Source organism: Trichechus manatus, unplaced genomic scaffold, assembly GCF_000243295.1.
Source record: "Trichechus manatus latirostris isolate Lorelei unplaced genomic scaffold, TriManLat1.0 scaffold00047, whole genome shotgun sequence".
NCBI classification, from domain to species: domain Eukaryota; kingdom Metazoa; phylum Chordata; class Mammalia; order Sirenia; family Trichechidae; genus Trichechus; species Trichechus manatus.
Genome location: NW_004443983.1, coordinates 7,571,547 through 7,599,041, shown reverse-complemented (window position 1 = coordinate 7,599,041; position 27,495 = coordinate 7,571,547). Strand labels below are relative to the sequence as shown.

Below are 27,495 nucleotides of genomic sequence, written 5' to 3'. Positions count from 1 at the left end.
CGCGCGTGCACACACACACATTATTTAAAGGTCTCAAAGGACCCAACAGTCTCAACTCATTTGATGAAAGACCAGACAGTCTTACACACCTCAGCAGCCCAGTGGTATTATGCACCTTACCCACCAAAGGCCATCAGTGCGTTACAACCCAATGCAAAATCTCTTGTTCCAAAATAATGGTGCTGACCTCATCAAAGACAGATCTACCTGCCTCTTTTTGAAGGCAGATATGTGTGGAATCATTATACCTCTGTCTAAATTTTAGAAATATTTCTGTCCAGAATGTTGAAATTAAAAATTAGTGTAAAATAATTGTAATCTCCTTCAAAGTTCTCAATGAAAATAATGGTCAGTCTGGAAGTCTAGTCGCAGGTAAACTAACTTTCAGGGCAGGAAAGGTGAAAGGCATTGTCAGATACAAAGATTGAGCAGAAGACACAACATTTAGAGCAGAAGCGACTCTAAGAGGTGTACTGCAGCAAGAAGAAAGCAGAACTCAGAAATTAAGAAGCTGGATAAGCAAAGAAGCGAGTAAACATGCTGTTGTTGTTGTTAGGCGTTGTAGAGTAGATTCTGACTCATAGTGACTCTATGTACAACAGAACGAAACACTGCCCGGTCCTGTGCCATCGTCACAGTCCTTGTTATGCTTAAGCCCATTGTTGCAGCCACTGTTTCGTCCATCTAGTTGAGGGTCTTCCCCTTTTTTGCTGACCCTCTACTTTACCAAGCATGATGTCCTTCTGCAGGGATTGATCCCTCCTGACAACATGTCCAAAGTATGTGAGACGTAGTCTCGCCATCCTTGCTTACAAGCAGCATTCTGGTCACGCTTCTTCCAAAACAGATTTGTTTGTTCTTTTGGCAGTCCATGGTATATTTAATATTCTTCTCCAATACCACAATTCAGAAGCATCAATTCTTCTTCAGTCTTCTTTATTCATCATCCATCTTGCCAATAAGTCTAAATAAAAATTGACTGTAATAATTATAATCATCAATATAATGGTTGAAAGCCAAGATATGAGTAAAATACCAGACATCAATAATATGACAGAGAGAGGAAGAGGGGTAAGAATTAAAGTTGTCCAGGCTCCTACTGTATTGTTTGGGAGAAGGATGAAATTCTGATTACCTTTCAATACTGTTAAATATACAGATTTGCTAAAATTATAGTAATCACTAAAAGAGGTAAAACAAATTGTATAATATGTAAGCTAGTAAGGAAAAAAAAGAAATTAAAAGGAAATCCTCAGGTAACTCAAATAAGAAAGGAAAAAACAGAATCAATGAAAAAAAAATAGCCCAAAATAATAGTAGAAATAGGTACAAATATAACAGTTACCATGTTGTTGTTAGGTGCTGTCCAGTTGATTTCGACTCATAATGACCCCATGTGACAGAGTAGAACTGCTCCGTAGGGTTTTCTAGGCTGTAATCTTTACTGGAGCAGATCGCCAGGTCTTACTCCCATGGAGGCGCTGGGTGGGTTTATACTGCCAAACTTTCAGTTAGCAGCCAAGTGCTTAACCTTTGCATCACCAGAGTGCCTTACAGTTGCCATAATAAATGTAAATGAATTAAGCTATACATTCAAAATGTAATGTTGACTGAAAAAAGCAAGTTGTAAAATAATATGTACAGTATAGCATTTACATGAAATTTTAAAAATACAAATACTATACATTGTTTATAAATACATTTATATTTAGTGAACATATAAACAGTGGGAAACAAGCAAAAAACTGATCATGGAGGAATTTTGTTCCAGCTTCTCATTTCCTCTTATCTTGATTTTTATCCTTTCCAGTAGCTTCAATCGGTGAAGGTCAGACTCTGTGTTCATCCATTCTCACTCTGCCTGCGTAAAGATTACATTTATTGGAGACCAACTATTGACACAATACTGAAATTAATTATTTTGAAACTAAACTTTGTTGATCGCTATCTCAATCAGTCCTCTTTCAGTCCTGTGAGAGGTGCTCTAATTAGGCCACCTTAACAAATGACTGGGGGCGGGGCAGTGATGGCTCAGTGGTAGAATTCTCGCCTTCGGTGTGGAGACCCGGTTCGAAACCTCATGTGCAGCCACCACCCGTCTGTCAGTGGAGGCTTGCAAGCTGCTATGATGTTGAACAGGCTTCAGCAGGGTTTCCAGACTAAAACGGACTAAGAAGAAAGGCCTGATGATCTATTAATGAAAATCAGCCAGTGAAAACTCCATGGATCACAATGGTCCAGTCCACAACTACTTGATGGCAGCTAACAACACCACCACCAACAATATTAAATGATGAACCTGAAGCTTAGAAAGGTTCAATGATTTGTCTGAGGTCACGGAACTAGTCTGTGGTGGAACCTCAGACTCTAACCTAGATCTTCTTGGCTTTAGATTCTACAGCCTAGGCTCATAAGCCATATACTCTAGTACTTTCTGTGAGATCAACTCTGTTGAGAGACCCAAAGTGGGGGAAATAATTATCTTTCTAGAACAATTCAAAAGTAATTTTATATACATGCCTGAGTGATCACACAAAATGTGGGCCTCATTGTGAGAAGCCATGTGAAAAGGGGTTAAGATTCTAATTAGGTGTTAAGAGGAGCAGAGCGTGGATTGATGATAGCCTGACCTATTCCTGGACCCTAGGGTATGGTTCTGGGATTTGGGTCTGTAGAAAAAGCTCTTGTCTAAGTCAGAAGGAGAGAATTTCAGAAACTCTTAACTATAACAAATGGAAATAATCTTTCAAAAAATAGGTACAGCTGAGGTTTCTAGAGTTCCTCTCAATATTAACTTTGCTCTAATCTGTACTTACGACTTTCCCTTCCTCCTCTTCACGTGGCTGATTTCTCCATTTTCATGTCATCAAGTTAACATTTAATCTGTGTACTTGCCCCTCTTGGGTCCATGGAGTACTATTATTTATTAATAGATCACTTTTTCTAGATCAGCGGAGTGGGTGATTGCTCCATAATAATCATACAGTGTTAACAATATTTTAATTTTTTTTTTATAGACAAGTAAACTGAGGTTTAGGATCTTGCTGAAAATCACTCAGTTTGTAAGTGGTCAAGCCAGAAGTTAAATCCAAGCTTCTCAGGCTCCAAAATGTGTGTGTGTTTCCTGTGAGTCATACTACCAGATTTTCTGAGCAGTTGGCTGATATTTAAAAGCCATGAACAAAAGCCACCCACCCAGAAATAACCCCACCACCCAATGGTTATTGTGGTTTAAATTCTAATACTTGAGATGCATTTAGTACGAGTTGTTAGCTGCTCTCTCCATAAAGTATTTAAGTTAATAATTATTCTTTATCTTTTATAGATCTCTACAACGCACTTTAAAGTATATAGGTTACACATACTTTCAGCTGCTCAAATAACACAAAACCCAATTAACGGTGGCTTAAACAAATAGGATAAGTGGCTGCTGGTTCAGTGGCTTGAGATGTCAGAATTGAATTACTGTGATTCTTTTGGCCTTTTCTTCATGGTCACAAAATGGCTGCTACAGATCCAGGCATCGCCTCTGTTTAAGGCTAGAAGAAAGGAAGGAAGAGGGCTAGGCCAGCCTTACCTGGCATTTTTATCCAAAAAAGCAAAGACATTCCAAGAAGTCTTCCAGCAACCTTTTGCTTATGACTTCAGCCCAGAACTGCATCACATGGCTACATGTAGGTGCAAAGGAGTCTGGCAAAGTGAATATTTAATTTTTCAAGTCTCTGTAATGGAGATGAGCAAGAGAGAAGGGGGATGGGAATGGTATTGGGTTAGCCAGCTAATGGTGTTGGCCACAACATATGGTACGTGTCTGTTTCATCATTGCACCTTCTGTCAGACGATGGGACTATGGTCCCCGAGGTTTAAATGACTTCCCATAGTCGTATAATAACTCCAAAACCCACTGCCGTCAAATCGATTCCAACTCATAGCGACTCTATAGGACAGAGTAGAACTGCCCCATAGGGTTTCCGAGGCTGTAATCTTTACAGGAGCACACTGCCACATTTTTATCCCATGGAGCCGCTGGAGGATTCAAATCTCCAACATTTCTTTAGCAACCGAGCTCTTAACCACTGTGCCATCAGGGCTTCAGGTCGTATAATAAGTTAGTAGTATATCTAGGAGCTGAACCTTGGCTTCCTACATTCCCGGTGAGTTATTTCTTCTATACTTCTCTCCCAGGGAGCAACAGTACATGCAGTGGTTAATACTTGACTGCATTAGTTTTCAAATCTTCCTCCTTGGAGGCAGAAAAATCCCAGGGCAACATGAATGCACAGGAATGCTGGAATGTTCATGAGGCTCCAAAATAGGAAAAAAGACTACAGGATGGAGGGATAGGGAAAGAAAAACACCAGCTTTGTTTGTTTCTTCCCGGTTTTGCTCCGGACGGTAAATTCTGAATGCAAGCTCTTCTGTTTTTTTCCTTCTGTGGTTCTGTGCTGAGGGTCTTGGAGGAAACCATCTGACTGAGACCATTGAAAAGTCTTCTATTCTGTTTGTCCTTGACTGGCCTGTGACTGGCATCCTGGTCTTCTCTGTTGTTTGAGCCTTGGCAATGCCTTAATAAAGCAAAACCTCATTATTTGTCTTGCCTTTGTATTGGCTTTTCCACTCAATGCATCCAAAATTCAGTTTCTAAGGAAGGGACCTCTTTTTTGGATAAACACATTTCTGTGTATTTTTGTTTTGGGCCATTGTACCCTAAATGTCCTCAAACTGAACATGGAGGCTCACAGTAATGAGTTGTATAAAGATTCCAGGCAGCCACTGTGCGAGGGAGGAACAGGTACCGTGTTCTATTCTGTGATGCAGCCTCCCCTGCGTTTATTTCCTCAGCATCTTCAGTCCTCTGCTGTGACGCTTACCACATGGTGCTGGAATCCTCCATTTGTGTTTCTCTTCCTCATCAAATACAGAGAGGCTTTTCAATCTTTGTGTCCACAAAACCTTACAAATAGTAGCATTCAGTAACTGGGTAAAAAAAAATAACTTGGTTTTATTGAATCCTTGGTTTAAAGGTTAACCAAGAAATCTTATTTATTTTTGGTCATGCTGTTGAAAACTGTTATGGTTCAAGGTTTTGTCTTAGTAAGCAGAATATTTTAGATATAAATTGAGTTCAGTCTGTTCAGTTCTGTAGGTTGTCATTCTCAACATCAGTTATTGTTTTCTAGTTTTGCACAGGTAGACTATTTAAGGGGTATATTTGAATATCTAATGACCTCGTTAAATCTCATCTTCCTTCTCTTTTAAAAAAAATTATTTTCCTTCATTTTTATTATTAATTAACTTATATTTATTTATTCACATGGTTTCAAAATGAAAAATATTAAATATTATATACTTAAAAGTCTCCCTTACATCTAGTCCCTAGCCACTGAGCTCACTTCTGCTAAGCAAGTCTTACTATTAATTTCTCGAGTATCATTCCAGAGATATTTTATGCACCTACAAATCCAAACATATATTCCCTCCCTTTAAAAAAATACATAAATTGTAGTGTATTATACACACTGTTCTGTTCTTTGCTTTTTTTTTTTTTTTAACTTAGTACATACTAGTGATCTTTCATTAATAGTATATTGCAAACTAGCAAGCTTCCCCATCTTTTTAAATAGCATAGTATTCTCTTTTATGGACATCCATAATTTTTTGAACCCATTTTCCTATTAGTGGGCATTTGGATGATTCCCATATTCCCAGCCTTTTGCTAATATTCAGGTGATACTGTAACAAATAACCATATATTTTCACTATTCGTCACATGTCCATATATACATATCAGACAAATTTCATTTCTAAAGAATATGTCCATTTATAACTTGATAAATTGGTCTTGCTGGGGGTTGAACTGATTTATATTCTTACCAGCAATATATGAGAGTAGCTGTTTCCCCACACCTTCAGTAGTACAAAAAAACCCATGGCTGTCCAACTGATGCCGACTCATAGTGACCCTATAGAACAGAGTAGAACTGCCCCATAGAGTTTCCAAGGAGTGACTGGTGAATTCGAACTGCCGACCTTTTGGTTAGCAAACAAATGGTTAACCAGTGTCCCATTAGGGCCCCTTCAATAGTATAACGTTATAAAACTTTCAGGTCTTTTTCAATCTGACAGTTGAAAAAAATGTTACCGCATTTTCCTCTTATGAGTGAGATTGAGCATCTTTTTTTATAGGTTTCAAAGGCATTTTTATTTCTTTTTCCACGTATCCTTTGTTCATTTTTTTATTGGATTGTTTGTCTCTTTCTTAAAAATTTGTGTATGTTTTATATGTACAAAGCTTTTTACATATTAGGGAAATTAGTCCTTTGTGATACTGAACATTTCTCCATAGTTTGGTGTTTGTTGTTTTCTTTGTTTTTTTTTTGCTCTCCTTATTGTGGTTTTTGCCACATACAGGAAACTAAAGTTTAGTATAGTCAAATGTATCAGTTTTCTTTTAAGGCTCTGGGGTTTATGTCAGAGTTAAAAGGTCTTCTTTTCCCTGATGTTACAAAGGAAGTCTTACATGATTTGTTCTAATATGTTAATAGTTTCATTTTCACATCTAAATCTTTGATGCACTTAAAATTTTTCTTGATAAATTGGATATGAGGTATGGGTTCACCTTTATTGCTCTCCGATGGCTTCTTAGTTGTCACCACATCATTTTTCAATAAACTGGATTTTTCCCCTACTGATTTGAGAGTCTATCTTTAGAATATGAAATTCCCAGCATATTTTGGTCTATTTTCACCTTTTCTGGTCAGTTCCATTGGCTTGTTAGTTATCAATGTGTCTGTTCCACATTGTTTTAATTATTAATTTGTTGTAAGATCTGTCATGTCTACTTCTTCTTCATTACTCTTCCTTTTCAGTTTTCTTGGCGATTCTATGTTATTTTCTTAACAAATACATGACAAAAATTATTTTATCCAGTATGTATATTTTGAGCCACCAGTTTTGTGCTGAGCACTGCCCCAGATTCTTTACTAGAAAGGAAACCCAGGATGTGTAAGACACTGGGGGCCAAACCTCAAGAACAAGCAGCCTCCCTGAGGAGGGAAAGCACATACAGAACTCAAGATGGGGTACCTGCAGCTGAGCTCCTCGCCCTCATGAGTTGGCTGAGCAGAGGTCCCTGTACCAGTAGACAACCTGGTCATGTAGCAGGCTCCTCCCACTAAACTCCAGACCTTTCTGTTGATGATGCTCACTTCCAGTTAATCTTAGACAATAAACTTGAAATTTATTGCATTTTGGGTATCTGACTGAACATAAAAGTTTCCCTGGAACTGCTTAAGCTTGAGGTAGGATATATTCTGAGGGTGTATTCTGTGTTGGGGCTGTAAATTACTTTACACCTCTGGCAAAGACCATTTGACCACAGTTCTAGAATTAAAGTAGATTTGACTGTCATATTTTTCACCCTAGTCTTTCTCCTCTTATCAGTATCAATATAAAAAATGAATATAGAGATGCTTTAATATCAGTCACCTTGATTACTTTAATTCCCCTACAAGTGAACTTGAAACGGATCATATATATTATATTGATTATATGGAATGTATTTTTACTGTTGGATTTTAATACTCGACATTGAATGAGTTGTTGAATAACTGTGATGTTTGGAATGATTTCCTTTTCTGTATAATATGCCGAGTGCATTAGTATGTCTCTAAATCTGGTAAAATTGTTTTGTAATTATTAGTTTGTAATTGACAACCCTCACCCTTGGCTCCTAGGACAACACTTGCTCTTTCTTCTCTTCCTGCTTCACAGACTGCTGCACATCACATTTTTCTGATGGCTCGACCTTTCACCTGCCTGCTACATTTAGGATTTGTCCTAGTTATCTAGTGCTGCTATAACAGAAGTACCACAAATGGATGGCTTTAACAAACAGAAATTTATTCTTTCACAGTTTAGAAGGTTAGAAGTCCAAATTCAGGGTGCCAGCTCTAGGGGAAGGCTTTCCCTCTCTGTTGGCTCTGGGGGAAGGTCCTTGTCTCCTTTCAACATCTGTAGGCCTGGTTTTCCTTGGAGATCTCCACGTGTCTTGGCATCAATCTTCCCCTGGGTCTAAGAGGTTTTCAGCACAGGGTCCCCAGGTCCAAGGGACATACTCCACTCCCAGCTCTTCTTTCTTGGTGGTAGGAGGTCCCTCTCTCCTCCCGTCTCTCTCCTTTTGTCTCCTGTAAGATAAAAGGTGATGCAGGCCAAACCCAAGGGAACCTCCCCTTACATTGGATCAGGGGTATGATCTGAGTAAGGGTGTTGCAGCCCACCCTAATCGTCTTTAACATAACCTAATCTTGCCTCGTTAACCACAGACAGAGATTAAGATTTACCACACATAGGACAATTACATCAGATCACAAAATGGAGAAAAATCACACAATACTGGGAATCATGGCCTGGCCAAGTTGACACATATTTTTTGGGGAACCCAATTCAATCCATGACAGTGTTCGTCAGGACTTGGCCTTGAGTCCTGTCCTATTCACTTTCTTTAATTTTTCCTTTGATCTCAAAAAGCCACCTAAATATTGATGCCTCCCAAGTTTATTTCAGTAGTGTCTTGCATATACTACTGCTTATTTGGTGTCTATACTCACATGTCAGTGGCCAAAATGGAACTTTTTATTTCTTACCCCCACTATCCCCCCCACCCCGCCATTCTACTCAGAAAATTGCACCACCATCTATTGTGATTTTTAAGGTAGAAACTCTATAGCCATCTATGTTTCTTCTCCTTCTTTTATTGCTTCTACATTCAACCTATCAGCAAGTTATATCGATCTCCTAACTGTATCCCAAGTGCATCCACTCTGTCTCTCCATAGCGCCTGTTGGTCCAAATCATAGAGATATTACAACCAATCAATTGCAGTAGAGCTTCCTAACTTGTATCCTTCCTTCCACACTTGCCTCTCTCTATTCCAGTTTCCCACAGAAATAAGAATGAGCCCCTTAATCTATAAGTCATATCACATCATTCTTCTGTCTAATACCCTTCAGTGGGTTCCCACCACACTTGGAATGAAATTCAGTCTTAATAACATGACCAACAAGATCCTGCACATCTGGCCCCTCCTTGCCTTTTCAACTATCTTCTTTCACTCTGCCCCTTGATCATTAAGGTTTAGCCTTTCTGGTGTTTTTTTTTTTAATATCCTTAAACATGCCAAGCTTTTATAAGGCCTAGAGTCTTTACTTGTTCTGTTTCCACTGTCTAAAATGTTCTTATCCCTGGCTGTTTACATGGCTGGCTCTTATCCAGGTCTTAAATGGTACTTCTTTGGAGGTCTTCCCTGATCACCACATCTGCTGTCACCTCCAATTTATTGTTCTGTACATCATTCCTTCTTTGTTTTTTTCATTGCATGCCCAAAGACTTAATTGCTTTATTAAATATGCTTTCTAAATCTGCTTACTTTACTTTTGTTCTGTAGGGCAGACCCTGCCTGCGTCTGCTCTAAATCTCATGACGTGGCTAGTACCTAGCATAGTGCCCGGCAGACAGTGAGTATTCGGTACATTACATGTTTGTTAAACCAATTAATAAATCAAAAGCAACAACTGAGAGTGGGGATTATGTGGAGAGTAGGAGAAAATATTTCTTCATCAACTTGAGAGTGGAAATATATGCTATGATAAAATAAAACAAAATCTGTCATTTCAGTTGCCAATTAAGATCCCAGATAGTTAAAAGCAACTATGTAATAAAAATTATTTCTAGGGAGGTGAGTGAAGAACAATGCTGTTGGAGTTTTCTTTGCAATTGCAAAATGATGCTGTTGCAGTGACTTAGCATGTAATAGGATGTGTTCTCCATAAATTTGAAAAACATTACAAAGTTTACTCAGATTATGCTTTATTATTCTCATCTTCAATGAGCATATTTAATTATCATTAGAACCCATCCAATGATTATGATCCAAAAAAAACCTGTTGCCGTCCAGTCGATTCCTGCTTATAGAGATTATGAGAGTCAGTATTTAATGAGAAATAACAAGGTAGTTCATTTAGCAAGCATGTATTACCCTCTGCTAGTTAGACCTGGTCCTGTCCTCAAGGATCCTCACATACAAGTAGGGATGACTCTCTTACAAAGAAATCATTACTGTTTTCTGTGACAGCATCAAAAATGGCACATACAAAGATAATGGTGGAACAAAGGAGGGTGTTTTCAGATATGGGTGGGGCATGGAAAATGTCCTAAAGGAGGTGACTGGAGTATGGTCTTGAAGGAATAAGAATTTGCCAGGTGGTCCAACTTTTGGGCCAGAGGACCAGAATGTACAAAGACATAGAAGCATGTTTAGGGTAGTCGTTCTGAGATCTGTAAATTCATTATGAGCCAACCATAGGGAAATAAGTAATGAGATTGGAGAGATAGGCTAAATAATATTATAAATGTTTTGTATGCTGTGAAGGCAGATTAGACATTACCCATCAGGTTTGTGTGTGTAGGGAAGAGGCTTTGAAAGGTTTTAATCTTGACAGTAATGGGATTATTAATTTACATTTCCAAAAGGTTATTAAAGGATGGAGAATGACTTGGAATAGGAGAAATCCGGTAGTGGAGATTGAAGGCATGGATGAGATCACCCAGGAAGGGTACTGTCTTAGTTATCTAGTGCTGCTGTAACAGAAATACCACAAGTGGATGGCTTTAACAATGAGAAATTTATTTCTTCACAGTAAAGTAGGCTAAAAGTCCAGATTCAGGGCATCAGCTCCAGGGGGGAAGGCTTTCTCTCTCTCTTGGCTCTGGAGGAAGGTCCTTCTCATCAATCTTCCCGTGTACTAGGAACTTCTCCATGCAGGAACCCCAGGTCCAAAGGATGTGCTCTGCTCCCGGCGCTGCTTTTTTGGTGGTATGAGGTCCCCCTGTCTCTCTGTTCACTTCTCTCTTTTATATCCCAAAAGAAACTGGCTCAAGACACAGTCCCATCCCATAGATTGAATCCTGCCTCATCAACACAACTTCCGCCCATCCCCCCTCATTAACATCATAGAGGCAGGATTTACAACAAATAGGAAAATCACATTAGATAACAAAATGGTGGACAATCACACAATACTGGGAAACATCTCCCAGCCAAATTGATACACCCATTTTTGGGGGATACAATTCATTCCATGACAAGCATTGAGTAAGAGAAGTCAAAGATGGTCCCTAGAAGAGCAGCAGGTGTAGGCATGGGAGAAGACAAAGCTCCTTCGGAGGAGACTGAGGTGGGTCCTTTAGAGAAGTAGCAGATGAAAAAAGCAACGTGTCACAGAAGTCAAGGGAAGAGATACTTTTTTAGGAAGGAAAGAGTGACCAATGTCAGAAAGGTCAAGTAAGATAAAAATAAAGATAGGAGGATTGGATTTCATAATCAAAATATCTTTAGTGACCTTGGAGCCCTAGTGGCACAGTGGTTGACAGCTTGGCTGCTAACTAGGAGGTCAGCAGTTGAAATCCACCAGCCGCTCTTTGGAAACCCTATGGGGCAGTTCTTCTCTGCCCTGTAGGATCACTATGAGTTGGAATTGACTCAGTGGCTGTGGGTTTGGGTTTTTGTTTGTTTGTTAGTGTCCTTAGCAAGAGTAGTGTTGGTGGGGTGATGGAGGCAAAAACCAGATGGGCTGTGTTGGAGGATGAAAGAGAAGTGAGGAAATGACCACAGCCTAGGGCAGGCACAGAGCCAATGGAGGTTCACATTTGCTTGTGCTGTTTTATTTTCAATAAATGGTAGAGATGTGAACATGAGTGTAGACTGAGAGGAAGAAGGCACAGGAGCTAAGCTCTCAATGCAAGAGAACTGCACTTTCAGGTAACATTAGCTTTAGACAGGCAGAGCAAAAGTTATTCCTACAAAAGATAAGAGATACTGGGAAGGAAGTAGGTTCTGAGAGAGAAAGGAAGAAAATGGCCCTTGAGGAGAGAGATGATTATTCTGAGCAGATGCTGTGAGGGATGGGGAACATCGGTGGGTGACACTGAGGGCCAAGCTGAGCTTGAAGGCACAGGTGTATGGTGGCCCTGTTCCCCTGCAGCAGTCCGGACATCAGGTCCCAGATTGGGAATTCTTTGGACAGGCTCCCAAAAGGTAAATGGAGTGAGGTGGCTGAGGACACCGGTGGTGAGATAATGATTGAAGCGATGTGACTCAGAAGAGAAAGCCAGTCTAGTCAGGGAAGTGAGCAGCGGGAGACAACAGAAAGGGGCCTGAAAAGAGAAGGGTGAGGGCCTAGAGCGTTGAGTGAGGTGACAGGAGCACTTGTGTTGTGCGTCATGGAAGGAGGGCCAGTCCTAGAAAGGTAGGACACCATTGGTAAGCAGTGTAACAGAATTATGTATCCAAACTGACATTTCTTTACCAGTTACCTGGGAAGGTCCATATTCTGCATTTATGCTGCCATAGCCCAGAAAGATACGGAAAATACCTCTTGGAATTGTGCTCAGAATCTGCAACACGTTTTTTGACTATCTGGAATATTGGTGATTCTTAGCCCTTTTGTGGGTGGATTTCATTTTTGCAAACTGCCAAGTCATTTAGAGCCAAGTTTGGTGAATAAAACAGATGATCAAACTGGGTAATATTTTTGGTAGAAACGGAAATGTGAATTTAAAACACTGCTGATTTTCTTATCAGGCCCTGATAGCAGTTTCCAAAGAGAAGAATGACAGCATCTTTGGAAAATATATATCCTTTCAAAGTAACTAGTCTGAGGAGCCCATTCTTTTGGATGTAAACATATTAATAGCCTTTAGGTCACATCCCTTTAGAGCCATACAGTACTCAGTAAATACTCACTGATGTAAACTTTAGAAGGCGTCTATCATTATATCTATAAACTCTTTTGTATGTCCTCATTACTGAAATCCTTTATGTTGAAAGTGGTCAGATGGAACAAGAGTATTTCTATAGTTGACTTGGCCTGCTTTATTTATGATCTATGTCTTTACTTGTAAACTGGAAAAATAGAATTTTTATTGTCTGCTAGAGCCTCTGAGATGAAAGGTTATGGTAAAGACATATGTAAAGCCATTATACTGTTATAACTTAATTTGTCCAAATTTCTATATGGTTATGATGAGAGAATCTGCTGGTTCTCCATTTCCTTGCCAGAAGTGACAATTTTTGTCATCAAATTCCTATCCTTTGAAAAGTAGCACTGGTGGCAGAAACCACACTGAAAAATAGCATGGGAAATAGCTATAAACTACAGGATAATTAACCTAAAACGGGAATTTGTAACAGCTTAAATGGTGGGAAAATTACTGTCCTGTCTCCAGAAGAGGAGAGTACCTAGCATCCAACCATGTAGAAAGTCTGCTCTGCCAGCCTCCTTTGCCCTTTGGGATTCACTTGATTGAGAAGGCGCTGTTCTCTTGTGGGTTGCCTTCATGTCAGCTTTTCTACTTAAGTCAGCTGCTTACCAGAAGGGAAAGAATATGCAGTATTTCTCAGTGGGGGAGCACTATTGGCATTTTGAGGAGACAGGCCTTCCTTGTGCGTGGGGCTCTCCCAGCATCACAGGATGGCTGGCACCTCTGCTTCCTGGCCCTAAATGCCAGTAGCCCCCACAAGGCACACTTCCAGATGCCTTTGGTTGTTTACAGACTGCCAGGGCCTGGACTTGTTTATAGAAAAGCCAGGGAAGCCTCTTACTCTTCAGTTTTTTCATTTTCTCTCCTTTTTCTTTTTCCTTCCTTTTTTTGTTTTCTTTGTTTGTGGTATGAAAAAAAGATAAATAAGAAAAAGGAATCATATTAAAGAAAGAAGGACTGAAGACAAAGTAACAGTCCAACGGAAGGCTAACGGGGAGCAGAGGACAGGAGATAGAAAATAGAGTGGTTATGGGGAAGCTGGAAGAAATGTTTCTGCCGTATTCCTGTGTGGTCTCTTGTGGTTTTCTCTGAAGCCAAGAATAAGATTTCCTGTAAAAACGTTCATGTGTTGTTACATTATAGGTTTCAACTGATTGCAGAGACACTCTAAATAGATTTTGCAGAGAATATAGTTAGAATTGTATAAGGGTTTAAATCTAGACCCTTAAAGAGAGTAACCTGTTATAAGGCAAGTTCATCTTTTATTTCATTGAAGGGGGGATCTCATTACTGATAGACCCAAGCCCCTTATTTTAAAATGATGTTTACTTACATGTTTGTCCAGGAGCATGGACTCCAAAATAATTTCAGCTCCTGTGTAGCAAGTTTTTATTTTAATATCTACAAAATGTAGTTCTCCGTTTGTGCCAATACTATTTTGTTAAAACAGTGTACCTGACTGGCATTTAAAAATTATAACCTTTAGTTTGCGATGATTGCTAAAAGTCATCTGTTGTATAATTTGAAAATCTGCACTAACACTTGTGGACCATTCATGCCATACTGAAGCTGATTTTCTACTTTATTTTTTCAGTTGTTCATGGTGGACAATGGAGCAGATGACTGGAGAATAGCCATGACTTATGAGCGTATTTTCTTCATCTGCTTGGAAATACTGGTGTGTGCTATTCATCCCATACCTGGGAATTATACGTTCACATGGACGGCCCGGCTTGCCTTCTCCTATGCCCCATCCACAACCACCGCTGATGTGGATATTATTTTATCTATACCAATGTTCTTAAGACTCTATCTGATTGCCAGAGTCATGCTTTTACATAGCAAACTTTTCACTGATGCCTCCTCTAGAAGCATTGGAGCACTTAATAAGATAAACTTCAATACGCGTTTTGTTATGAAGACTTTAATGACTATATGCCCAGGAACTGTACTCTTGGTTTTTAGTATCTCATTATGGATAATTGCCGCATGGACTGTCCGAGCTTGTGAAAGGTAAGTTTGTTTCTTTTCCTGAGAACATAATTTGCCATATGGTGTCCTCTAAAATGAGAAGGAGAACACATTTTAGATTTCAGGCACATAGTGCCTGAAAATTTTGGGTTATCTAATGGGTTTTTTTTTTAATGACTGACTGTGACTAAACTTTCAAGACTTCTACATAGAGCAGTGCCTTCATGATTGTGTGTTTTTCTTTCTAATTTGATCAGTTTTCAGTAGAGGGCTACCTTTGTAATCATGTCAGAATATGGAGACCTGGAAATTGTGCAGGAGGCTTCCATTGGAAACGTTTGTTTAATGGTAATCCTGAGTCATTGCAGTGGCGCATTGGTTATGGTTGAGAGAGAAGTCCAGGGGAAAAGTGGTGATACAGGATGTCTGAACGTTAGGGAGTATCTCCAAGTGGTTTGTTGATTTTAGTGCCTATCCATAATTGTGTTCCTGGGATTATCTGGCAAGGTATCTTATGGATATACAAATTAAACTTTATTAAACTTTTAAAAATTAGTGAAAAGAGGTAGGGTGTATTTGTTTATTGTCTGAAGAGCTGTGGTGGTCAAGAGCTAGACACACATTCTCAGGATTCAGGCACTGTGGAGTGAGTCAGAGTTAATCAGTTGTAGTATTAATAATGTTAACTTTGGCCTTTAACGAACCAACAAAAATAGATTTGTGACATAAACAGAGGAACTCTATTATAATGAGGGGTGGAAAACACAATGACCTTGGTGAAGAAAATTAATGTTGAAATTTGCAACAGAGAGATAGGAATGATATAGAAGTTTCTATGACTGTTGAATGTTCAGATGCTGGTCTTTGTAGTAACAGGTTTCTTTTTTTTTTTTTTTAATTTAGTTTTTTTAAAATCAAAGTTATACATACATACACATAGTTCAAAGAGCAAAAAAATCTGTATGAGAGTTATTAGTAAAAAATAGCAAACCTACAACCCTTCCTTCCCAAAGCAATCACTGCTTTCCCAAAGCAATCACTGCTTTCCCAAAGCAATCACTTTAAATTATTTTAGCCTATTCCTTTGGTAATTGCTTTCCACATTTCTAAATAAAACTGCTTATCTTGAACTATCTATTGACCTCCCACTGTGGAAGTTGACTTTTTAGTTTACTTTCACATACATGCACACACCCCTTTTTCAGCTCCCCCACTGAATAATTTCTATCCCCATCTTCCCAGCAAGTTATATAAACACCAATGATTTATATTCAGTGCTTACATTATTATGACTACGTAAATAGCATTTGTAGCCAAACAGTATAGTATATTATAATCATTTTGCCTTTCCTGAATGTCTTTTCATTTTCTCTGGAATTAATAATTGTCTAACTTTTATTTGTTTAGTTTTCTTAGTTTTTCATTTGCTTATTTTCATATATACGTACCAATAAATCATCTTTAAATTCTCCCACATTATGTAAATAACCTTTTAATATATTATAATATATTATGCACTATATGAATTTCAACTTCTTTAAGAAATGGTTCTTGGAACTTTCTGAGCTGCTATTTCATCTATCATCTTGGGGATTTTCTTTGCCTTTCTTCTACACTGAGTACCCTTTTTCTTTGACCCTTTTTTTCCTCCCACTTTCTTCATGTATTCAGTCATTTTGACAGAATTCATCTTCCAGTAGCTTCTAAGAAAAGGTTGTGTTGAGAGTTGTGGTTTTTTGAGGCCTTCCGCAAATGGAAAAAGACTGTTCTTCTCTCATATTTAATTGATAATCGGGCTGGATATAAAACTCCAAAATGAAAATCACTTTCTCTCAGAATTTTGTCCTCTGGCTCCCAAGGTCTAGCAGTCGATGCCATGCTCATTTTTTATTCTTTTCCTTCTGGAAGCTTTTGAGATCTGTTTGCACAAGGATTCATCTTACTTACAATCTATTTTAGTCCATTGTATTTGGAATTTAGTGGGACTTTTTAATCTTGTAATTCATGACTATCAGTTATTGGGAAGTTTCTTAAATTATTTAGTGATGTTATTTCCTGTTTTTAGTTAGGTGGATATTGGCCCTTCAATATTAATTCTCTAATTTTCTTACCTTCTTTTTGTACTATTCTTCCATCTCTGGTTTTGCTGTATGTTATGGGAAATTTTGTATTCCAAACTTTCTATTGAGATTTTATTTCTACTATGCTATATATTAATTTCTAGAATCTCATTTTTTATCTCTGAATGCTCATTTTTTTTAAATAGCATCATGCTTTTATTTCATAGATATACTATTTTATCTCTCTGAAGTTGTTAGTAAGACTTTTTGATATTTTTTTCTCCTTGTATGTTTTTTGTTCCCCTGAAGATGCATTTTTCTATTAGTTTTGGCTTCTATTTTGAGGTTTTTCTTAAATGTTTAGATATCCTTGGCCGTCTGCTAATACTTAAGAGTGGGGCATTAAAAAGCTGATTGAAGATTTCGTGCATATCTGGGGTTTGTTGGATATGGGCTTCACTAAAGGGTGATTGTGGGGGTATAGAACGCTAATTTCAGTATCTTTCATACTTTATATTTCCTCTGGACAATCTGGTCAACACAAGACAAAGCTTTACTACTGTCATGAGGGTAGAAGCCTCATGACATCATTCTGGTAATTGAAAGACAGGGGAAAGAAGAATTCTCAACAGTTGATAAGGAGTCCCTGGGTGGTGCAAATGGTTAACACGCTCGGCTGCTGACTGAAAGGTTGGAGGTTGGAGTCCACCCAGAAGTGCCTTGGAAGAAAGGCCTGGAAGTCTACTTCTGAAAAATCAGCCATTGAAAACCCTGTGGAGCAGAGTTCTACTATGAGACACATGCGGCCGCCAAGGCAACTGGTTCAACAGTTAATATGTAACCATTTACTTACTGTCCAGTTTCAGTACAGTAGTCCTGCTGTCCACTATATTTGGTACCCCACAGTCCACAGACCTTGTGTTTTACCCTCTTCAGGTAATAAATTTCCAGACTATGCCAGGTTGGAAAAAGGCAATTATCCAGCCACACAGAGTGGAAGAGGGAACCTCGAATTCTAACAGCTTTTATGCAGTCTTTGAACCTGCCCTCCCATTTGAAGCTCTATTATTAGCCCCACTTTCAAGGAGGTACAGGTGTCAACAACTTCTGAGTCTTTGGTAAAGGAGTTGGGTCTCATTGTTTATATGACTGCTTCTTTAGTGTTCTCTGTTGCTCTAGCATTCAGCTTCCTCAAGTCAGGTAAGTCTGTTACCACTTGTCAGTCTGCTTCCTAGCTTCTTCTTCTGTCTTGTCACTTATTCTTATTGTCCTTATGGGGGTTTATGCTTTTTTTTTTTGGTTTGTTTTAAAATTATTTATACTCATTTTAGGGAGCCTAGAGGGGTTGCCGATGCCAACGGTTTTGTTGAGTTTACCTGCTTTAATAGGAAATTCTCTAGTGACTAGTTTTTAGTATGTATCTGAAGCACGATTTTTAGAACTTCACTGCATAATTACAGAATTTGAAGTTTAATCATTTCTTTTTAAAGAAAGGTATACTCCTTATGGTAATGCTTTGTTTCCTAGCAATCATGGTATTTAGAGGCTTATGATATTTTCTGGAGCAGATGTACCTATAACTTTGAAGAATAAATATGGAAGACTTTAGTAGATCTACTTACTGAGTTTATAAAAATTACCCTTAATTTACAATTTGCAAAACAATATGACAGTGGGGGTAAAAGCATAGTTTAAAAATATACATGTCTATATAGGTGTTCTCTCATGTATCTGCTTTTCAAGAGTCAATTAAAATAGCCTCAAAATTGTGCCCAGACCAGATTTTTCAAAAATGGTTCATTGTAACTGTTTTACCCCACTGTCACTAAATGCAGAAAGCCTTAGGCAAGCTGGGGCAAAGCTTAGCAGCCCAAAATATGTGTGTGTTTTAGCATGCACAGACTGTTAAATGATGGACAATTTCTGTTTTCATATAAAGAGGCAATAAAAAGTGAAAATTGTCCGTTTCATATGGAGAATGAGAATCTGTAGCCAGCAGTTACATAAAAAGAACAAATCGGTGGTGTGCTGGGGAGTAGCCTGACTCTAGATTGGGACCCTGGAATTTAGTCCTAGTTTGGCAGTTTCGGTTCAGTGACCTCAGGCCAGCAACTACCCTGCCTCTTTTTACCTTGGTTTCTTCACCTGCAAACTAAATGGCGTAATAAGCTCACCTCTGCCAAAGGTGACATTTTATGATCGTACAAAGTATAAAGACAAAAAAAAATCATTAGGCAGTATTGTGATAGTAGAAAATTTTCCATATTTGTTTTGTCAGTAAACTTCTCATTTTGCTGCACAAAATCTCCAGATTGTGGCTTATAAGATACGAACATGTGAAAAAAGATTGTTTTTCACAGAATTGTAGTTTTGAACATGATGCCACCAGCATCTGACAAGTTCTTGGATATTTATTTTCTGGCTCCTTTTATTTATTTATTTATTTTCCTCCTCTTCTTTTGTTCTGTAAAGTTTATGATACTTAATAAAACACGAAACTCTTTGGTTTGGGGTTTGAATTTGAATGAACACCACCTGTTAGTCTTTGTGCCAAGCAACCTCTCCACATTAAAAAGGGGATTCACACCTGATAGGAATTCTCTTCTTAGTTAACTAGAAGACATCTAAAAATAGTTTAAAAAGAGAGAACTTCTGAGAGAGCCATAGGACTTTTTGGAGAATTTTTTGTTGCAAACTCATCCCTCTTCTTCTGTGGAGCACACAGCATTTTCAGATGTTGTCAGAGGTTCTGGAACATATCCTCTACCCATGGGGAGGGTATCCTATCAGAGGTATCTATCATGTAGATCTGATTTACCTATGAGTAATAAAAGGAGCTCTGGTGGCGCAGTGGTTGAAGCGATTGACTGCTAACCAAAAGATCTGCTGTTCGGAAACCACCAGCGGCTCTGCAGGAGAAAGATGTGGCAGTCTGCCTCTGTAGACATTTACAGCCTTGGAAACCCTGTAGGGTCACTATGAGTCAGAATGGACTCGACAGCAGTGGGTTTTTGGTTGTAAGTAATAACTTTTTTATTCTTTTTATTTTTGTTGTCGCTGTTTTTGTTGAGTGACAGGAGGAAGTATAGTGTGTGACGAGAATAAGTTCAGATTATTTGGCATTATTTCTATGGCCTACATTTGGCAAGAGGAAGCTGCTCCAGACCAGAGAACAGTAATCCATTTTCTCTCTGGTTCTGGCTTAGGTCTTCTGTTGAATTAAGACTTCAGGCCCAAGAAGAAAACTCTGTTGTGAAGCAGCCGGGGAAGTGTGGCCTGGTCCTGTTGAGTGATGTTATATTTACTGGGTCCCAGGCCAAGGAGATTAATGAGGCTGTATTAAGAGAAATTTCATGAATATATATGTCTTGGAAGCAACCTGGACCCCAGAGCTTGGTGTCCTAAAAATCAGTAATTATCCAGTCCTGATTCGAACCTTTCGATGCCTCTCTAATTTTGTGAAGATGTCAAAGGCACATGTTCACTGAAGTGTGTTTCACTGAACACTTTCTGAGGAAAGTGAGTACCTGTTTTGCAAGGGGTGGGACTGGATATTGTGGGTCAGTGCTGTGTTACACAAATTAAAGAATGTTTTTGTTTTTACTATACGAGTTCTTAGAGCATTTAATATGTGAATCTCCAAGAGGGAGAAAAAGCATTTATTTGGCCATGTCTTCTGGGAACATGGTTGGCATACATCAATCCTGAAGTCTCAGAGATAGAAAGGGATTGCAACTTCCTCCACTGTTTGGCAATTTGTTTCTTTGTTCAATATATTCTTTTCTTTTTTGACCTTAAGTTTCATAATGGGAAGGAGGTGGAGTTAGGATGGAGAGGAAAGGGAGGTTAAAGATGAGCTAGGAATTTTGATAGCAGTGTTACCAAGCAGAAAAACAGACATTGTAATTATCTGTAACAAACTGGAGATGCTAGGTACTATTTCTGTCACTGGAAAAGACTTGTTTAATTAAGACATCAGTGGCCAAATAAACTTAATTCTTCTTATTCATCCCATTGTTTTATCTTTAAGGATATTTAAATATGCATTAACTAATAGGCCTCAGTTAAGAGGGAAAACTTTGTGAAAATTACTTGAAAATGATTTACTCTTTTTGAAGGTGGAAAAATTGGAAAAGCAAACAGTGGAACTTGTTTTGAAAAGCTTCTGTTAATTTAAACTACATTAAATAGATTCTTAATCCATTAAAATGGATTAAGGATAAATTCTGTTCATCATTAAAAATTAACGGATTAAAATAAACGTGGTGTGTATTTTTCAAATGATCAAAAACAACCTGAGGAATACAGCTCAGTTTCAGGTGTGATTTTAGAATTTAATATTCAATGTCTTGAAAGTACATTTTATTTCTTTCATTAGAATAATCCAGTTAGACTTCTATTTTTTTTTTAAACTCCATCATTATCAGTTTTCTACATTGTGCTTTTTTATTGCATGCAAGATGATTTCTGAAATACAGTTGAAACCTACCTTATTATTTCATGGTATATTGTGGAATATTACAGTCAAATCATGTCGCATAATAAAACTACAATCAATATAATCTTATAAAATAGCTGCATTAGCACAAGGATGGTTGTGTCTTCTGACATCAGTATTATGAATGAGTTTCTGAGGAAAGCTCTTGCAGGATGAGAATATCCTATTTTGTATCTAGAAAGGTTTCCATACTCTCAGCATCAATTCATAAAGAATGTTATGATTTGGGGTTACACATTCTATAGAATATGAGCCTGAATATCTTCTCAGTTTTATAGCTACTAAGGTAAAATGAATAGCCATAAACCTGAGAACCAGTAAAACCAAAAATAGAGTGATAGTTTACGTCTAGAAAATTAATTTAGTATCGCAATAGATACCTTTTTATGACTAGGTTTGAGTCTGTTGCTCTAAGTTAATGTACATTTATTACCTTCTCTATTCAGTGGAGGCTTGAGTGTTGCTATGATGCTAAACAGGTTTCAGTGGAGGTTTCAGACTAAGACAGAATAGGAAGAAAGGCCTGGTGATCTACTGGCTAAAATCAGCTAATGAAAACCCTATGGATTATAAAAGTTTGATCCGCAACTCATCACGGGGCTGCATTTTGTTCCGTTGTGCATGTGTTCACCGCAAGTTGGGGGCTGACTCTATGGCAGCTAACAGCAACAAAAATATAGAGCATGGTTTTAAATAAAGCTGAACTTTATGTTTCAATGTGTGATAAACTCTGCTTAGATGATTTAACTGACCTGGGTTCTAATGGTCAAGTTCCTCATTTCAAAGAATCTTAGTTTTTATCTTTTTATTTGATACAAGCCAATTTTTCAAGGAGAAAGAGATACCTGGGATCTGAAATTCTCGTTTGTTCTATTTTTGTGTGTGGTTGATTCATTTGTGTGTGTAGATGTTTGTGTGTATATATGTGTGTATCTATGTGTGTGTGTGTGTGTGTATCTGTCTGTCTGTCTATATATATATATGATCAGTGTAGGAGAATGAAATGGAGAGCTACATTTTAGAGTCCAAGCTCATTCCCTTGGTCTGCCATCCATGATTTTATTTCATATATTTAGAAGACTCACAAAGAGGCCTACTCCTTTTCAAGCACTTATCATTAGGGTGGCCTTATTTCCTGTTAATTTACTTACACTTGAAACATGTCACTTGTGATCAAGTTTCAATAGTTGCAAAAGTAGCCATAAAATACACATTGCAGTGCTGGGGGAGCATCCTGCTGGCACCTTGATTTATTACCGTATACAGGATAATTAGATTATTTCTTACTACTTCAAGTTTCAGCTGTTGCTAAGTAAACTCTAAGCATTTCATCAATGGATTTGTAATTTGTGGCCGATGGTAATGTAATACTTTGTAAACGTATACTTCCAGGGTCTGATAAATATGTACACATATGGCATTTTCAGGCTCATAAATGAGTCACAACTTTAAAATGGGCCCTTTCAAGTTATAAAAGTCAGCAGTTTGAAAGCGCTCATCATGCATCTGTGACTTGCAAAGCATCAATGCTCAGTATAATGTTTGGCAAATAAATTAGCCATTAAAATCTTATGGAAAGAAGCCAGTACTCTCTCAAGCTCCATTCCTATGTAGATAGTGATTTGTTTTTTGGTCTAGCCCTTGAGAGAACAATGAGGATTAATGTTTGTTGGCAAAGTGCTCTGAGATCCTGGCTTGAATAGTGCAGTTTGAAAATACCATCAGTGATTGTATTCAAGCAAAAAACCAAGAAGCCAAACAGCTCAGGAATCCAACCTACAGTCCTTCCCATCCTGCCATCCATCCTCATGTACAAATTTTATGGACTGTGGACCCTGCACTGGAGCCCTGGTGGTGCAGTGGTTAAACGCTCACTGCTAACCCAAAGATTGGTGGTTTGAACCTACCAGCTGCTCCTTGGGAGAAACATGCGACAATCTGCTTCTGTAAAGATTGCACCCTTGGAAAGCCTGTGGGGCAGTTCTACTCTGTCCTGTAGGGTCACTAGGAAATGGAATTGATGCAATGGCAATGGTTTTGGTCTTTTTCTTTTTATTAGCCCTGCATGTCTTTTGACTTTGGAAATCCTGTGAATCCTCCATATAGTGCATTAGACAAGGGGTGTGTGTGTGTGTGTGTGTGTGTGTGTGTGTGCGCACGCGCGCGTGCATGTGTGTGCAGTCCTTTGCAGCAATCTCGGGCTATCCGGCCTCAGAAGCAGTGTGCCAGATTAAAAGAAAGAACCTAAAATCTAAATGTAGATGTCCTCACATTCAAACCATTTTGTCTTTAAGAAAACTAGTAAATTTCTTAGACATAAATGGGGCGTGATTTGAGAAGACTGAAGTGTTCCCTACTTGCCTGCAGGATTTGGGGATTCTGTTTCTTTTTAAATTTTGTATCTTTTATTGCCTTGGTGGCACAGTGGTTAAGAGCTCGGCCACTAACCCAAATGTCAGCAGTTCGAATCTACCAGCTGCTCCTTGGAGACACTATGGGGCAGTTCTACCCCATCCTACAGGGTCACTATGAGTCGGAATCGACTCAATTGCAGTGGGCTTGGTACGAGTTTTCATTGCAAAATAGTATTAAAATAACGAAAGAAATTCAAGACAAAAAAAAAAAGTGCCCCTACATGCAATAAAATGTACAAATTTTGAACATTCACTGAGTTTGGACAAATCTGCCTTCTATTATAATGTTGAAGTTTTATAACCTTAGTACATGTTAATGGATTGCTTGGTGTTATGAAAGTTAAATTAGGGAGTATGGTAGATTTTAGAATTGTGTCCCAGAGCCATCATTGGGTTATACAGTACCTCCTTTTTGTCAGGAGGGCTGCTTGGATTGACTCACAAGCAAGGACTGGATGAGTGACTTCTTTGTAGCTTGCCAGCCTTGTAAAGCCGTATCTAGTCTATTGAGGTTCCTGAGGCCCCGTGGAGGGGACTGTCAGTCCTTGAACAACATTCTTACTCTGCCAGTTCCCGCCCTGTGTTGTCCCTGATTCAAAATCCCATGGATTTGTAAATAGTGCGATCACTGCCAACTTCCTAGGGCTTTTGGAAAAGGCCCAGTCATCTGATATTTAAACCTTGCATGCTGGTGAAGTCAAAGACATTTTGAGTACATGGTCATTATTTAATAAATGTTTGGTGATTTAAATACAGGAATCAAACAACTTCATGCAGAGTTTCACCATAGTTTTTGGCTAAAATGTAAAAAGAAAAAAAGATTATTGTTCTTGTGTTTTTTTAAAAACCACTTTATTGAAGTATAATACTGAAAATGTTGATGCTTAAAATTCATCCATTTTAAGTGCACAGTTAAATGTTTTTGTAAATGTATAGAACTATGCCACCATTACCACAATTCAGTTTTAGAACAGTTCTATCCCCCTAAAAAGATCCCTCATGTCCATTTGCAGTCCCTCCTCCAGTCCCAGATCACCACTAACAAGCTTTCTGTCTCTAGAGATTTGTCTTTTCTGAGCATTTCATATAAATGGAATCAGAGAATATGTAGTCTTTTGCATATGGCTTCTTTTACTTAGCATAAAGATTTGGACATTCAGTCATGCTGTAGTATGTATTTATTCCTTTTTATTGATGAGCAGTATTCTTTTGTAAGGATATACCACATATTTTCCATCCATTCACCAGTTGATGTACATTTAGATTATTTCTTGTTTTGGCTACTATGAATAATGCTGCTGTGAACTTTTGCACGCAAGGTCTGTGTGGACATATGTTTTCATTTCTCTTAGGTAGACATTTAGGAGTAGCTGTACAATTTTACATTCCCATCAGCAATGTGTGAGATTCTAGTTACATTGCATTTTTACCAACAGTTGGCATTGCCAGTTTTCTTTCTCCCTTTCTCCCTTGCTATCTTAATTTAATTTAATGTATGTATATACATTTACAATCTTAGTATAGCCATTCTAGTGGTTATGAAGTGATATTGTGGTTGTAATTTGCGATTCTCAAATGACTGATAGTGAACATCTTTCCATGTGATTATTAGCCATTGTATATCTTTTTGATAAAATGTCTATTCACATTGTTTGCCCATTTTTTAATCAGACCATTGTCTTCTTATTAAATTGTAAGTATTCTTTATATATTCTGGTTACCAGTCCTTTGTCACATACATGATTTGCAGATATTTTCTCCTGTCTGGGGCTTTTCTTTTCATTCTCATACTTGTGTTTTTCTTTTTTTTTTTTTCCTTTTAACTTGTTGTGGCCATGTAAACTTGGCTTTCTGTAAATCAGTCTCATCTTACCTCCCAAAGCCATACAGGGAAAATGCCAGCTACACATACCCAGGGGACTGTGAGCTCTCTGAGATCTGACTCCCTTGTGAAGTTTTCTGCTCCACATGCATGGCTTTGCTGCCCTTTCCAAGCACCCTGAAGTCCTGCTTTTCTAGTAACCTCTTTTTTCTAGTAACAAGAAAGAGAGGAAGGAGCAAAGGAGGTTATTTTTCAATGCTACTTAAAAAAAAATTTTTTTCCAGTTCTTGGCATTGCTTTGATGACTGTAGTAGTCTTGAAAAATGAAGCCCAGAGAATATCTGTCATTCTTTCACTTAGGATGCAGATGTTCCTGACTTGCCTCCAATTGGAGTATTTTAAGATTCCTTTTTTTTTTTTTTTACCCCCCACAGCTGAGGGAATCATTTGTTTTTATTGATCCACAGCTTTCTTCATGACCAAGAGCAAACATTTGTAACATGTCTGACCCAGTTTTAGGGGTATAGCTAGAGATTGTGAAAAACCATTCTCCCCCCTCCCTTTGTGTGACCTTGCTGGATTTTGTGACAGTCCATAGTGATCACCTTGGAGGAGTGATGCCCTAACAATCAGCTGCCTGACCAGATGACCAGTGTTTGACTATTCTCCATAGCATGCATTCTATCACAGTGACAGGACACTGGCTTTGGTATTTGACATAAAATATTCTTGATACCACACTGGCTCAAGGGGCAGAAGATTTTTGAATGACAGCTGCCTAATATCTTTGCTTTCATGTCTTTCATGGATTTAGTGTTTCAAAAGCTTTATGTGTTACATAGACTGTACGTTTTTAGTTCTATTAAATTGTATTTAATCTCACAGAGGATGCAATTTAAAAATAAGCTTTTTTATAGACTTTGAGCACCTAATGTTTTGGCTTTAGATCCTCTTCTGAAACCTCCTATGATAATCACGGGTTGTACATATGAAAGCCAGAAAGTAAGGCATAAATTATGAACTTCAGATCCAACTGGATTAGCAGAAAATGTCTTTTGTGTCAGTGATCATGGTGCTTTAAAGAAATGGCTGCTAATATTTCATATGATTGGGCAGATTAATGATTATAAGCTCTCACTTTTTGAACAAAACTGAGACTATGTTAGGGATTTATGGAGAATCATCCTGAATTCCCACATGGTATTATTCTGGGGTATCTGTTACATGCTGTTGTCCCAGAGGGCATAATATTACAAAATGCAACATCCATACGGAAAGATCAGTTTTGGTCAGTAGTTTTAATCTGGTTTAGTGGCGACCAACCCTTAGAATTTCCACCTTGCTATATGGCTGGAAGGGGATGAGTGTATATAGATTTGTTGTCACTGTTGTATGCTGTTGAGCTGATTCTGACTCATAGTGACCCTATAGGACAGAGTAGAACTGCCCCATAGGGTTTTTGCTAGGCTGTAATCTTTACAGGAGCAGATTGCAGGTCTTCTCTCCCATGGAACAACCGGTGGGTTCAAACTGCTGACGTTTTGGTTAGCAGCCACATGCTTTACCATGTGCCACCAGGGCTCCGTATAGATAGATTTACTAATGTTATTAGGGTAGTCTAACTACTGTGCTTTCTGCTGTTTGGTAAGATTTTGTTTTGTTTCATTTTTAAATGGGTTCTAAGATTAAGTACTGATGAAGCTCAGAGGTGTCAGTGTGTGGTTTTGTTTTCCTGTTTTTATATTGAAGATTCTCCATTGTTGAGCAATCATACTGATGGCTTTTGTTTCTCCTCTCATCTGCCTTTCACCTACTGTATTACCTGGATCTCTGTTCTTTATTTTCAGCCTACCAAGGTCATTGGCATTTATAGTTGTGGGGCAGGTGTTTTGGGTAGATTCATAATGATGT

At 38.3% G+C, this 27,495-nt stretch overlaps 1 protein-coding gene across 2 annotated transcripts in view; it reads left to right on the top strand.

Moving 5' to 3' along the window:
* The window catches only part of KCNN2 (potassium calcium-activated channel subfamily N member 2), a 168,536-nt gene that overhangs the window by 32,601 nt on the left and 108,440 nt on the right, over window positions 1–27,495 (top strand). Inside the window, exon 3 of one of the 2 annotated variants that reach the window (XM_004376984.3) lies at window positions 14,414–14,832. The exons of the other annotated variant lie outside the window; for it this stretch is intronic. Within the exon in view, the coding sequence (XP_004377041.2) occupies window positions 14,414–14,832 (419 nt within the window). The remainder of the gene's footprint in view (window positions 1–14,413; window positions 14,833–27,495) is intronic. 2 annotated transcript variants of the gene reach the window in all.